General features: G+C 37.0%; 1 protein-coding gene across 1 annotated transcript in view; it reads left to right on the top strand.

Moving 5' to 3' along the window:
- atp6v1ba (ATPase, H+ transporting, lysosomal, V1 subunit B, member a) overlaps nt 1-15,648 on the top strand; it is a 154,770-nt gene that overhangs the window by 94,350 nt on the left and 44,772 nt on the right. The window contains exons 6-7 of the mRNA XM_039737260.1: nt 3,277-3,416; nt 14,780-14,881. Of these exons, the coding sequence (XP_039593194.1) occupies nt 3,277-3,416; nt 14,780-14,881 (242 nt within the window). The remainder of the gene's footprint in view (nt 1-3,276; nt 3,417-14,779; nt 14,882-15,648) is intronic.

Below are 15,648 nucleotides of genomic sequence, written 5' to 3'. Positions count from 1 at the left end.
CGTCATGTGTTGATGAATGCAGCCAAATCTCTTATCACCTTTCCAGTATTTAAAAACATTAAGATTATTTTTTTGGTGAAACAAGTTGAAACTGACAAAAGTACTTGGCATCCACGTTTCTTTATTCATTATTCCATAGAGCAGACACTTTACTTTTGAATTCGGGCTTAAATATAATAATAATAATAATAATAAAAACAAATTAACATGGCATGGACAAAATTATTGGGGCCCCTAACCAGTAGCATTCCCCTTTAAAGAAATAACTGCAATTAGTTTCTGTAGCTCTAAATGAGATGATGCATCACTGGTTAGACTGGCAGAGATGGATAGTGAAGGGTTAGGGGAAAGGTGTACATTTAAACTGGATCTCTTTTTAATCAACTAATATCCCTGCAGGTTATGAGAAGTATTTGAAGGACTGTATTGAGAGCTCTTTAATGAAGATATTTGTGAATGAATTTTAACATTTAAAAAAAGAAAAAAAAAAAAGGGTATGGTAGTCTCCATATTGTTATAGAATGTATACTGGCAGATTAAATGTCTCAATCTGGGTCATAAAATGAGCCAGGACTGAGAACTGAACTGGTATCTTTACTGTAAATGTCCAGTGCCATGATCACCAGGGCAGCATGTACTTTCTTACCAGTATTATGTACATTAGAACAATAGAACAATCTATGCAACAACAGGTCATTCAGCCCAACAAAGCCTGCCAGTCAGATATGATATAAGCTTGTAAACAAATTCTGAAAGACTGGATATTATTGTCAAGTACAGTACACAGAAACGGGAGCATTAATACTAAAAGCAAATGTAGAGTTTTACTTTAGTTTGGTGTTCCTGCTTCTAAATTAAGGTTAGAGAATACTTGTAATAAAGTAAAACTCCAACAAAAAGCCCAAAAGCACTAACTTTTAGGTGTAGTTTTTTTTTTTTTTTAATTTTTTATTAGTTGGTGTAATGGCTTCTTTCTCTGTGGAAATCTCTGTTCCTCAAGAAATCCATAGGTCCATCCACTAGGAAGTTAAATTACATGTTAGTTTGTTCCAGCCTTAATCTAGTAGAACAAAATCTATGGCTGCTTTTAGCCAGCACAAACAGGAGATAAAAAACCACTAGACAAATCGATTGCGATGGACTGGCACCCTGTCCAGGGTTTGTTCCTGCCTTGTGCCCTATGCTAGCTAGGATAGGCTCCTTGTGACCCTGTTCAGGACTAAGCGGGTTAGAACATGACTGATCTAATACTGTTTTCTTGAAGCTTGCAGTAACTCCAGATCTCTATATCCAATATTCTTCCAAAAAACTATATTGGACATTTTTTCTCCTTTGCTTGACTTGTCATTTAACTAGTGGACCCTGCATTAGTCTGTAGGTGTCCCATGACTGTTATTTTTTTCCCCCCCAATAACATTTCCAGTTTTTTGATTCCTCATTCTGTCATTGTCTCATACCCTTGTACACGTTTCCTAAATTTTTGGTAGCACCTTCAAGAAACTCTTGACACTTTAAAAGAAAAAGCACCTACGGCAAAAGCAATGTCTGTCTGCCTACCTACAAGTCTGCATAAAACAACCAATCATCCAGTTAAACTTTTGTTGAAATTTAGCTTTCAAATTTGTCAGGACAGTTCAATTTTTGTTGAGATATCTCAAATACCTTTCCAGTATCAAAGCAGGTACAGCGCTTTTCGGACAGTACAAGTGTTGCATATATTACATATTTTTGAAATTTCAAAATCTCCCATTGAAAAGCAGTAGTGAATTTGGAGACTCCTGTATCTTAAAACTGAGAAACATTCTGTGCATCTACAACTTAGTTCACTTTCTAAATTTTACCTTGAACGCGGCTACTTCAACTGTTAAGTTTATTTTTTTTCTTTCTTTGTCCAAGAGCCACTCCTATTGGCAAAACTATAAAACATCTGCAGTTGTGTAAACTGAAATGAGTAGACCTCGGTGCAGGACATGTTGATGGGGGCAGGGCCAGATGCAAGTGGGATAGCCTGAGCGAGTAGTACCATATAAGGAAGGAATGGTGTTAGATGTGCATTTATTTATTTACATTTACTTATTTGGCTGATGCCTTTATCCAAGGTAAATTATAACATTTATAATACAATTGGTTACATTTCTTTTTGGTTTTCCAATTGGAGGACAGGCAGGTCAAGTGACTTTCTCATGGTTACACAGTGTTCGTAGCAGAATTTGAACCAGCAACCTCAGGTTTTGAAGTTCAATCTTATTCTTTATTTATTCAATACAGTAGTAATGATATTGTTTGTTTATCCATCAGTGTTTTTTTTTTTTTCTGTACCAGAATGCAGGGGCAGGTCTTGTTATGTGTTAAATGTCTGTCTTTTGGCTCAGCCCTATCCTGCACTTTTCATTGTGTCTGCACGGAAACCTCAGTCACAGCAGCTCACTTCTCTTGCTTCTTGAAATCAAAGGCAATAATTGACATGATGTTCATGCCCATAACAGTAAAAATAAATCTATAGAAATGTATACAAGATGCCTTAGTGACACTTTATACTACAGTGACTAAACATGTACTCCATATTTCTGTTACACTAAGAAAAAACCTTGTGGATGTGTTATGTAAAAATTATAATGCTTTAGTATTTCTCTGATGCTGCAGTTTATTGTCAGATCACCACAGTGATCTACTAACTGTCATATCTGGATAGAGCCAACAGTTTTAGGTTGAGACTTCATCACAGATTTTATATCTCCATTGTGTGTTTCTTTGAAAACTACAATTAGTCACGTACACTCCATGTCCAGCAATAACTAATAATCACACACAAATCTTTCCATCACTGGACTTGGAATCTGTAATTTATGAATGAAATGTCGGCCACAAGAAATTATAAAATGATATTAAAAACTTGTTTTTGTGCACTGTTACTTCTTGTTAATTAACATTATATTATTGCTGTTATTTTTAAATATAGCTCACTGTTACACAAATAAGTAAATAAACAAAATTATGATGGCAAACTCTTCGAAGTGACTAGAAAATTTTAAAAAGCTCCAACTTTCAAAGCCGTCAACCAAGTCTCTGACTACACCTGAATTTTATATTGTGTGTATATTTGCTTGAGTTTGTATATCCCACTGACTTGAACACTTCGCCTTATTTTTGGCATTTGCCATGGAGTGTAAGATTAAAACATGCACAAAACATAACGTGTTTGATCTGTAATTTTGCGTATGTCTGTTATTTATATATTTAGTTATTCAGTTTTTTTTTCTTTTTTCTATCCTTTAGGCCAACCAATCAACCCACAGTGTCGTATCTACCCAGAGGAGATGATTCAGACTGGCATATCCGCTATTGATGGAATGAACAGCATCGCTAGAGGCCAAAAAATTCCCATTTTTTCAGCAGCTGGCCTACCCCACAATGAGGTTATCAGAAATAAGACATTGTTTTTATTACTTGTTTTCTTTATTAAGAAACTGCAAACCTTCTAGTTTGCTAATATTTAATATAGTGTTATTTTTTAAATTTTGCACTTGGATCAAAAAAATGAATAAAAAAATGCAAGGAATGAAAGTCATACTGGACAGTGCAGCAAATAATGATATGCAGTATCATTATTGTGGCAAAAACAGAGTCGCAGAATATGCGCTGACATTGAAGGTTTAAAAAAAATTGGCCTTAGAAAGTCCTCACTGGTGAGATCATCAAGTTGTGCTACCAAGCGAAGAGGTATCGGTGAAAAAGTTGCATATGGAGGCTTTTGAGTGGCAAAAAGGAAAAGAGAATCTCATCATGGTTTCTTATAAGTACTGTAGACATGACTCTCAGTTTTGAGTTTTATTCATGAGCATTAAGTTCTTAAGAAAAATAGTTTAAATACTTCAAGACCTCGTTCATGCGAACACTGAATAGTTCAGGAACACGATTACTGGATAATCTGAATGATCTTTGGATTTATTCCTCTAGACTGTTTTGCCATCTGTTATATTTTTTCCACAATCCTGATATAGATTCATTTACCTTGAAAACTTGTGCTAAGTAAATCTGTATTCATAAAATTTTAAAAAAATGCGATGGTCAATGGGAGAATAAAAAAATGTGAAACAAAGCTTTAGAACTTACTGAATATGTTCAATTCCAAACCCAAAATATTCCTGTGTTTTGACTGACATCTGGAGATTGCACCATATCACTTTTTCAAAAATGTGCATGTTTCACATTGTTATGAAAACCCAACATTTTCAAGTTGTCCTTGCTTACGGCATTCTCTGTATGCAACAACCTTGTACTCGCACACAGGTGATTACTGGTAGCCAGATCAGGAATTGTGCAGTTGCAATTGCACTTTGATACTGATCAGAGAACAAGAGCTACAGTGCCACCTTCAGAAAGTATTTAGAGCCCTTCACTTTCTACACTTTTATTTATGTTACAGCCGTAGGCTAAAATCAGTTACATTTTCTTTCATCAAGTAACACTCAATATCCCAGTATGACCAAATGAAAACAAAAAATAAAGTTAAATACCATGATGACACAAGTATTTCAGACACTTTACATAGTACTCTGTTGAAGATCCTTTGGCAGCTAAGCCAGCCTGGAGTGTTCTTGGATCTGACGCAACAAGCTTCACATAGCTGGATTTCGGGATTTTCTTTTCTGCAGATCCTTTCAAGCTCTGTCAGGTTGGAGGAAGACTGTCAGGTCTCACCAGAGATGTATGTTTGAGTTTAAGTCTGTGCTCTGGGTAAGCAATTCAAAGACATCCCAGGAGCGGATCCCAAGCCACTCCTGTGTTCTCTTTGTGCTTAACATCACTGTTCTGTGAACCATCAGCCCAGTCTGAGGTCCAGACAATGGTGGATCAAATTTTCATGAAGGATCTCTCTCTACTTTGCTCCATTCTGCTTTCCCCCAACCCTCACTAGTCTCCTAATCCCTTCCATTGAAAACCAACCCTAGAGGATGATGCTGCCACCATCATGCATCACCACTGGAATGGTACGACACAGATGACGAGCAATGCCTGGTTTATAGTAGATATTTAGAATTGAGGTCAATCAGTTCAATTTTGGTTTCAGCAGACCAGAGAATCTTGTTTCTCGTAGTATGAGAGTCTTTTAAGTAGTTTTTTGCAAATTCCAAGCAGGCTTTCATTTGTTGTCTGGCCACTCTACCATAGAGTCCAGATTAGTGGAGTGTTGCGGTGGTGGTTGATCTTCTTGAAGTTTCTTATCTCTCTACACAGGTTCTGTGGATCTTGTGTTCTTTGCGTTCTTAGCTCACTTACCATGGCCCGTCTCCCCCAGTTGCACACTTTGACCAGGCAGCTGGGTCTAGAAAGAGTTCTATTTAAGAATTATGAAGACCATCATACCGTGCTTATTCAGAACCATCACAGCTGCAGTAATTTTTTGTAGCCCATCCGACAATCCTGTCTATAAGCTCTGCAGGCAAGTCCTTAAACATGGCTTGATGTTTTGCTCTGATTTATTTTTTTATTTTAACCATTAATCGGCAAATACAATTTCTTGTATTAAGAATTTATCATTTTTCGCATAACCCAGGTTACTCTCCAGAGACCAGTTTTTTTGGGGGGTCAGAGCGCAGGGTCAGCTATTTGTACAGTGACCCAGGAGCAATTGTCCAATGGAGTAGCATTTCGACTGTCACTGCCGGGATTTGAACCAGCAACTTTTGAATTACCCGCCCAGATCCAGATTATCTGTGGGGGACCTTCAATAGATAGGTGTGTGCCTTTCCTAATTGTATCCAGTCAATTGAACAGACTACAGGTGGACCCCAAACAAGATTTAGAAACGTCTCGGTGATAATCAATAGAAAAGGATACACCTGAGCCAAACTTAGTGTAATAGCAAAGGGGCAGTTGTGCCTTTGTCATTTTTTTATTTCTTTCAGTTTTTTAATAAATTTGCCAAAATTCTTAAATACTGTTTTTGCTTTGTCACCCTGGAGTACAGAGGTTTGTTTGTTGATGGAAAACATGAATTTAAACGATTTTAGCATTAGGCTGCGACATTACAAAATGTGAAAAAAAATGGAGTCTGAATACTTTCTGAAGGCACTTATTAGGCTATTTAAATTTGCTTGCTGTCATGCAAGTTAAATTTTCATTGAACTAAGTTCTGAGATGAAACAAAAAAAATAAGAGAATTTCTAACATTAGTTTATTTGACTATGAAAGTGACAAAACTGCCCTTATCTCTGAGTTAGAATATACCAATAATGAGCTGTAACAGGGTTAAAATGATAGAAAAAGAGAAGAAAGTTTAATTCTTACAGCTGGTAAAGTAAATAATATCTTCCTCAAACAGTGGGACTTACCCTTGCTATCACTGTAAAGTGCAGACATATAGTATCTGCAGGGGAGAAATGCCAACGTTTGTGTTTCTAATGTGGAACTATTTTCCAGGGCTGTGATTCATGTAGTTCTGGATACATTTTTTTCTTTTCTGATCTTAAACTGGAAGAAATGATTGAAGTCAGAAGCACTAAACAGACAGTTTACGTATATTACAGTGATTATTAAAGTGCTACAAGGTACAGTTTCGGAGTATCAAGACTACTGAATGGAGGGTGTGTGGTAATGTGCCTGGCTGGCATTACCAATTTCAAGGAAAAAGTTCTAAGACTAGTACAAAACAGTTTATACTCGGAACAATAAAGGCACTTGGCTTTTTTAACAGTCGAAGTGCGAGCGTGCGCTTCTGTGAATATTTAAATTTTGCAACTTCCAGGACACTGCTGGTTATACATGGGTTTGGGAAAGGCCTACTGGACTTCACCTGTGCCCAGTCTAAACATCACTGCCCTCATGGCTACCTGCCACTGCAAAGTAAGAAGAGTGAAGCGTTGATTTAATGCATGCTTTATTTCAGGGAATGGAATACCGAGATACAATTAAAGAAAAAGCAACTTACTATAATAAGTCTGGAGAATGGATTGGCCTGTCCAGCTGAAGCATGTTTTGGGTACGCTTTCCGTGGCTGCAATGTAATTTAAAACTAGAATCCCTGAAGCCTATGAAAATAGTTGTAATGCCAGGCCACCTTAAATTCCCTTCACCTCCGCATCAGTGTCTCAGCATGTTGTAAATGTGTCGATCAGCACAAGCAGCAAGCAGCCTGCTATCCCATCCCCTACCGATGCAGCTGAAGTTCTCCCAGCTCAAGTCTGTTTGTTTAGTTGTCAGATGCCTGGAATTGTAGAGGGTAAATAATACAGCATCATTAGGAACACATGAATTTTATGTGTATTCCGTGTCTACAATGTAGGACAACAGGATATGCGAGGCAAGAAATGTTGAACATGTAATTAAAACAGAAACTTTTTTCATGTTATAATAATAATGACAAATAAAGACGTGCTGTAACAGAGGTGATCTCAGATGAGGATGAGGGTTCTACATCAGAGAAAGAAAACAGAAGCCCTCCCCACAAGAACTGTCCACTCACTCACATATAAGAACAATACAGTTGCACCAGGCGTAAAGGCGAGAGATGGCACCATGATTCTTAAATTTACTTTGACTTCTATTGCATTGCAGATTTTATAAACCCAAGATATTTGATGTTTTGTCTGGTCAACTGCATTTCATTTGTTAATATACATCCATTCCTACGTTTCAGGCGTGGCGCCATTCCTTCTCACAACACTTAAAAGATGTTCTGGCACTGAGGATACCAAATGCTGAAGCGTTTCATGTGTTATTTTATCCCATTCTTTCTTCAAACACATCTTAAAGTGTGCAAATTTTTTTTTCGCTTCAAAATTCTCCACACATTCTTCTGTTGTGTACAGGTAAGGACTGCAAGCAGACCAGTCCAGAGCCCTTTCCCTCTTCTTCCACAGCCATGCCTTTGTCATGTGTGCAGAATGTGGATTTGCATTGTCTTGTTGAAAAATGTATGGACGTCCGTGGAAAAGAGATCATCTTGAAGGCAGCTCTATGTTGCTCTAAAATCTCATTGTACTTTTGTTCATTAATGCTGCCAACACAGAAAAATACAGCGGGTACGGAAAGTATTCGGACCCCCTTCAATTTTTCACTCTTTGTTATATTGCAGCCATTTGCTTAAATCATTTAAATTAATTTTTTTCCTCATTATTGTACACACAGCACCCCATATTGACAGACAAAAAAAAAAGAATTTTTGAAATTGTTGCAAATTTATTAAAAAAGAAAAACTAAAATATCACATGGTCCTAAGTATTCAGACCCTTTGCTCAGTATTTAGTAGAAGCACCCTTTTGAGCTAATACAGCCATGAGTCTTCTTGGGAAAGATGCAACAAGTTTTTCACACCTGGATTTGGGGATCCTCTGCCATTCCTCCTTGCAGATCCTCTCCAGTTCTGTCAGGTTGGATGGTAAACGTTGGTGGACATCCATTTTTGGGTCTCTCCAGAAATGCTCAATTGTGTTTAAGTCGGGGCTCTCGCTGGGCCATTCAAGAACAGTCACAGAGTTGTTGTGAAGCCACTCCTTTGTTATTTTAGCTGTGTGCTTAGGATCATTGTCTTGTTGGAAGGTAAACCTTCGGCCCAGTCTGAGGTCCTTAGCACTCTGGAGAAGGTTTTTGTCCAGGATATCCCTGTACTTGGCCGCATTCATCTTTCCCTCTATTGCAACCAGTCGTCCTGTCCCTGCAGCTGAAAAACACCCCAACAGCATGATGCTGCCACCGCCATGCTTCACTGTGGGGACTGTATTGGACAAGTGATGAGCAGTGCCTGGTTGTCTCCACACATACCACTTAGAATTAAGGCCAAAATGTTCTATCTTGGTCTCATCAGACCAGAGAATCTTCAGGTGTCTTTTAGCAAACTCCATGCGGGCTGTCATGTGTTTTGCACTGAGGAGAGGCTTCCGACAGGCCACTCTGCCATAAAGCCCTGACTGGTGGAGGGCTGCAGTGATGGGAGAAAGTTGTAGAAAGTCAATCATCTCCTGACTGCATCTCTGGATCTCAGCCAAAGTGATCTTTGGGGGGGTTCTTTACCTCTCTCACCAAGGCTCTTCTCCCCTGGTAGCTCAGCTTGGCCGGACGGCCAGCTCTAGGAAGGGTTCTGGTCGTCCCAAACGTCTTCCATTTAAGGATTATGGAGGCCACTGTGCTCTTGGGAACCTTAAGTGCAGCAGAAATTTTTTTGTAACCTTGGCCAGATCTGTGCCTTGCCACAATTCTGTCTCTTAGCTCTTCAGGCAGTTCCTTTGCCCTCATGATTCTCATTTGCTCTGACATGCATTGTGAGCTGTAAGGTCTTATATAGACAGGTGTGTGGCTTTCCTAATCAAGTCCAATCAGTATAATCAAACACAGCTGGACTCAAATGAAGGTGATCTCAAGGTTAATCAGAAGAAATGGAAAGCACCTGAGTTAAATATATGAGTGTCACAGCAAAGGGTATGAATACTTAGGACCATGTGATATTTCAGTTTTTCTTTTTTAATAAATCTGCAACAATTTCAAAAATTATTTTTTTTGTCTGTCAATATGGGGTGCTGTGTGTACATTACTGAGGAAAAAATTTAATTTAAATGATTTTAGCAAATGGCTGCAATATAACAAAGAGTGAAAAATTGAAGGGGGTCTGAATACTTTCCATACCCACTGTAAATGACCTTTGCCAAGGCACTCGCACAACCCCATACCAAGGCAGACCCTGGCTTTTGGACTTGTTGCTGATAACAGTCTGGATGGTCCTTTTGATCTTTGGTCCAGAGCACACTGTGTCATTTCTTCCAAAAAAGATCTAAAATACGGAGTCGTCTGAGCACAATATACATTTCCACTGTGTGATGGTCCATCCCAGATGCTTCTGAGGCCAGAGAATTTGACACAGCTTCTGGACATGGTTAACATAAGGCTTCTTTAAGTGGCATTTATGAATGCAACTCCATAATGTAGTGCTTGACAAAGGCTTGCCAAAGTAATCCCTGGCCCATGTGGTTATATCCGCTATTTATGGGTGACGGTTCTTGATGCCATGCAGTCTGAGGGAATGGAGATAATGGGTCTTCAGCTTAGGCTTGCGGCCTTGCCTTCTACAGCCTGAAATTCCTCCAGACACTGTAGACAGAGAAATATGCAATCTTTTTCACATGCGTTGGTTGATACTGTCTGCAATTAAATAAAATTCACAGGAAATTGAGAATCTTTTTTTTTTTTGCATTTTTCCATACTGTCCCAATTTTTTCTGATTTCGAGAAGACTACCAATTGTTTTGTGTCAATATACATTTACTGTTTTTATTTCATTTAGGGACTTGCAATACTCACTGTAAATATTATATAGTTTCGCTACTTTTGGTCGACACTCTCTCTGCAGACAGGCACACTGCTGATAGCTGTGCCTAAGAGGTCATTAAAGGCCTGGCTCTTGGTTTTTATCAGGACACTAGCAAGCCCAGACACTCAAACTCCTCACTCAGTCACTCGAAAGCCCCCGATTAGAACCTCCATTCACTCTGCGAAGATCACAGCATCGTCAGCAAAGTCAAGATCAATGAATCTCTCTTCACCAACAGAGTATTATCTCTCTTTGGAGAATTCTTGGGTACTGCTGGCTTGACTTTGTGTTTGTAGGGACTGTTGCTCATGGGGTCCTTGAATGAGGCTCATTACTTGCATTGTGAGGGATATTATTGGAAACACACATTCATTACGTTTTAAGGTTGTACTGTGCTTTCAATTGAACTCAAACCGTTATCTAGGAGAAATTTTATTTATATGTAACATTTTTGAATTGGCTGAAGCTTTCCTCCCAAGTGATTTACAACGAAGGCCAAGATATTCTTTGCTAAGTAAGTAAGTAAGTGTTGAATTCTTCTTTAGACTTTAACAGCTTGTTTTTATTTTATGCAGGTACACATCTTTGTGAAAACTTGTAAATTCATTTCGACCTAGTTGTTCTTCCCAGCTTTTCATTGGTCATAAAACTTCATTGGGTTTTTACCACACGCCGAGGCCTTAAATGTAGCAAATGCTTAACAGTGAAGCTGACAAATGGGATGACTAGTTATGCCGTAGCACAAAAGCCTATAACCTTAATAACATTTAACAATCTTTAGTAATATTAAGGCAGAGGAAGCTAGCTGCATTTGCTTTAAAAACTGAAGTGAACAGCGTCGACTTAAAGTCCATTATCAGCAGGTCAGAGCTTTAATGCCTCCTTTCCCATATTTGCTTAAGCCATTCACTGCGCTTCATTAGAAATTGTGAAAGCTAAGGTCATTGCTTGCAGTTAAAGTACATCTTCTGTGCTTGGCAACATCACAGCTAGTGACTAATGGGTTTTTAAATGCCAGATTCTTTTTTGTTTTCCAGGTTTGTGTAGTTTGTCCATTTGCTTTATTCATTTTAGATCTATCTACTGAATTCCACAGTGTTCAGTCTTCACGTTGAAAACCTTGTAGTATCTAATTTACAGCCCTCCTCTAGTAGGTGTGTGTTAGGCTGTATATTTTCCTAAATGATTACTTTGGGCATTTGTGTTTTTCAGGACTGTCAGGGGGTGTGCACGCAGACTTGTTTTATAGTTTATTATTTTGTGTAGATTTAAAATATGTTGCTCTTAGTTAATGCCTCTCTTTATGGAGATAAGTGCAGTGTGATAGAAGGGATCTCCTGTCACTTTCCATGAAGCTTACTAAAGGAAGATCTTTACGTTGAAATTTGTTGTTTTGCGCCTGCCTCTTTCATTAAAACTAAAAGCATTTTTTCTTTTTCATAAGTGTACGTTGATGAACCTTGTATCAAACCCAGTCAAGGCTGTCTTTTATATCTTTGTGTCTTATAAGCATTGTTTACTTCATTCGCAATGCGTTTTAGTTTTCATCTGAATTCCTTATAAGTGAAATTACGCATTTGTTTTCCATCCTGTAGCAAGACCTTTGGTAAACACAAGCTTTTACGATAGGAATGTATTGAGATTAGTAATTCATTTTTTTCCTTTAGTGTGCCTTTTTACATGAATATTGTTAGTTCTTTGTTCAATATTTTGTTCAGTATTGTTTATCATTGTCATTCAACTTTTTTATTATTGAAAAGCCTTAATAATACATTGTAGAATAAGCATTTACAGTACATTCCATTTAAATATATAAAGAACATGTTCTGAACATTCAAAGCTGTCTAAAGAAATAATGATTGATAGTTTTAATTTTAATAAATAACATAAAAATGTACTTAAGTGTGCAGAGAAACTGAATCATCAAACTACACTTTTACTGTATGTGGTAGTTGACCTGTTGGGTTCCCATGGGGTGAGGGTCAGAGCACTTTTAAGTACTACAGTAGTGTTGTGTTTTTTTTTCTTTTCACTAAATTAATCTTTATGTACATTTTCTTTATATTAGGATTTTACAGAATCTGGAGATATGGGTCCCTACCTACTAATGGCTGTAAAAAATATTTATTGTGTAAAAATGGAAATTGTTTTTTTACCTTTTCATACAGGTACATATACTTCATCCCCAGCCACATTTCATAATTTGGATTTTCAGAAGTTTGATTTATAAGAAAAATCACAAAGCCCCCCAATTTCCAACTTAATTAAAGAACATAAAGTAACACATTTGTCCTCAGTGGTCTCCACCACCTTTTTCTACACATCGTCACTGAAATTCTTTCATTCATTACATTTATATAACCAGAAGCACTATTAGACATACTGTACCTCCATCCTATACTGTTCTAAACACCAGAGGGATTCTCTCACTTCCCCGGACTGATCGCTCTAAGATGGGGTTCTCTCCCTTTTTATATATTGTTCTCTCTTAATGAAAATGTGCTGCAGCCCGACTATGACTTACAGTTGTGTACTTCATATAAAAATGTTGACAAAGGTTGAAAACAAGGGTAATACATCATGCCAGTGGTAGTATTGGCTGCATAATTGTTTTGCTCAAATAAGAAATTGTTATAAATTGACTATTTTTATTATTTTGACGGTTTCCTGACTTTATACATAATTTAATTGTGAACCTGAGCTTTGTCTCTTGACACACACACACACACATATATATACACACGCAGTATGTATATTTATTTACTTACAGATCTTTCTTTATTTGGTTTCTATATCGCCCCTATTTTTTACCCATTTGCTTTATTTTCATGGCCAAAATCATCAGTGGGCAATTTATTTGTACTTTTTATAAACTTCGATTTCTTTTTACTTTCTCATATACAAAGTATAGGGAAAGTACTATAATCCTCCAAAAATTCTATTTCGAGATTTTTATGAATCTTGACATTTTAGACCTCCCTGTGTCCGAAAATACCATTTTTGGAACCATGTCTGTGTGTGTGTGTATATATGTAAACTTGATAACTTGAGTATGTGCATACAAGTATTAGGTACAAAATGTAGATTTCTATCAACTTTTGAGCTATTTCCCTTAACCGGAAGTGGTACTTTTTGTTTATTCAGTTTTAGTCCAATTAATTACTTATATAATAATTGTTCAATATATTATTAATTTGATTTAACTTGTTGTTGATGGTTCTTTAATGTATATAAATATAAAAGTATGATCATTGTCTTGCGGTTTACTCCTCAAATATCCATCCACATATCTGAATATACGAGAAAGTCTAGGGGAGACAACTCCTGATTTTTGTGTATATGATTTGTCAGTTAGAGTTATCTTCTTGGTATTATTTTAGACAGTTGGATACAAACATGCATACATTTTTTCCCCCAAGGGGAAATTTTTTTAGGTGTACAGCACCACTAGCATATGTAGAATACCTCAACTTGGAGTTAACAGCTTGTATTAGTTGTGTTCAACGTGAAGAAAAGCACAAATATGTTTTAATAGCAGTTCATTGACTGTTTAGTTTAAATTAATGCTAATAATTCCCCTTTATAGTGATCATTCCCTTTTTTAAATGCACACAGACACAGCCCTAAGTCCCTCTTAACTGAGCATATTTCACAGGGCTTTGCTCTAAACCAGGGGTGTCCAACTCCAGTCCTGTGGGGCCATAGTGGCTGTAGGTTTTCATTCTAACCATCTTCTTAATTAGTGACCAGTTTTTGCTGCTAATTAACTTCTTTTGCCTTCATTTTAATTAACTCAGACCCCTTAGTTGGTTGTTCTTCCTTAATTAGCAGCCAAACAATAATGAGGCACAAAACGAGCCACCACATGACCAACTCGCCTCTGCCCAGGTCCATAAAACTACTCTTAAAAAGAGAAAGTAAAATGTTTTGGAAATGTCAGCTATGGCAGAATGACAGCACCAGAAAGACATGGAGGTAAATTATGAGTTTAACAACAAAAATTGTCTTCTAATTAAGAAACTGGTTGGAGAGAAAAATGCTGGAATTAGCTAGTCATCTGTTGCCTCACTTCGCATCTCATCTTTTGTTTGGCTGCCATTTAAGGAAAATAATATCAATTCAGAGGATGGAGTCTTTAAAAACATGGCAATTAAAAAAACTAAGGGAATAAAAGTCAATTAACAGCAGAAATTGGTCCCTGATGAAGAAAGTTGTAGGAAAGAAGACCAGCAGCCACTGTGGCCCTCGTAGATCGGAGTTGGACACCCCTGCTTTTAAACAGTAGACAGCAAGATTATGATAGGAGATAGACACTACTTGGAAAGATTATTTTTGTCTGTTTTAATTTGATTGATTGAAAGTAGAATAAAAAATTTTATATTCTGTCTCCAATGTATTATGTTGTTGTTCATATTAAATATGTTTAGTTTAACTAAAGAAATAAGCTTTTTTTTTTCCCTCCCCCATTTCCTTGCAGATTGCTGCCCAAATATGCCGTCAGGCTGGCTTGGTCAAGAAATCTAAAGATGTCACCGACTACAGCGCAGACAACTTTGCCATTGTGTTTGCGGCAATGGGTGTAAGTAAAATTTGTGAATATGGGGGTCTCTGCGTTGAAATGCGAATGGTAGGTGGGTAAAAAGTTATCACAAACACACACATTCCACTGTCTGGGATGTTAGTAATACTTTGTAAATGGCTATGTTCATTAACTGTTCATATTTTTGTTTGCCTTTCCTCTGTATATAGCATGTTTGGAGATCAGAATAGGAATTTTAAATGATGACATTATGTAGCTTCTCTGTATTTATTTTTTTCTTTATTTCTGTTATGTAACGAGAGGTTGTATAGTTGTTTTTATATTAAACATCTACCATTCTTTCAAGAAGTATTAACTATTCCTTTAAGTTTAATCATATCAGTTATTTTTTAGACGCCATATAAAATGTTTATATTTGATTTTGTTTTTCATTTTTTACACAAATACTCAGATGCCAAAGGGATATTTCTGAATCTTTACGTTTATTTTAAAAAAACAAAGAAGTGTAAACTGACATGTTTGTCTATTCATCCTCATTGCTGTGAAACATTAGGTATGATGCCATTTGAATGCAGTTTATCTGTGATTACTCCAATGGCTAAATTCATTGCAGAATCCACATTTATAAATAAAAACACAGTTTGACTAGTTTCTGCTGTTTGGTGTAACACAAACTAGCCTGGAAAGTAGAAGAGTGAGCAGTATATTTTCTTTCATTTTGCTGTTGATAAGGCCTTGTAGAAAATAAAATTTCTAATAGCAATTTTGCATTGTATTGAGCAGGGTATTCATAACCATGCAAATGG

Source organism: Polypterus senegalus, chromosome 1 (genome assembly GCF_016835505.1).
Source record: "Polypterus senegalus isolate Bchr_013 chromosome 1, ASM1683550v1, whole genome shotgun sequence".
Lineage (NCBI taxonomy): Eukaryota > Metazoa > Chordata > Cladistia > Polypteriformes > Polypteridae > Polypterus > Polypterus senegalus.
Note: the sequence above shows the minus strand (reverse complement) of the source record. Positions and strands in the feature narration are given on the sequence as shown.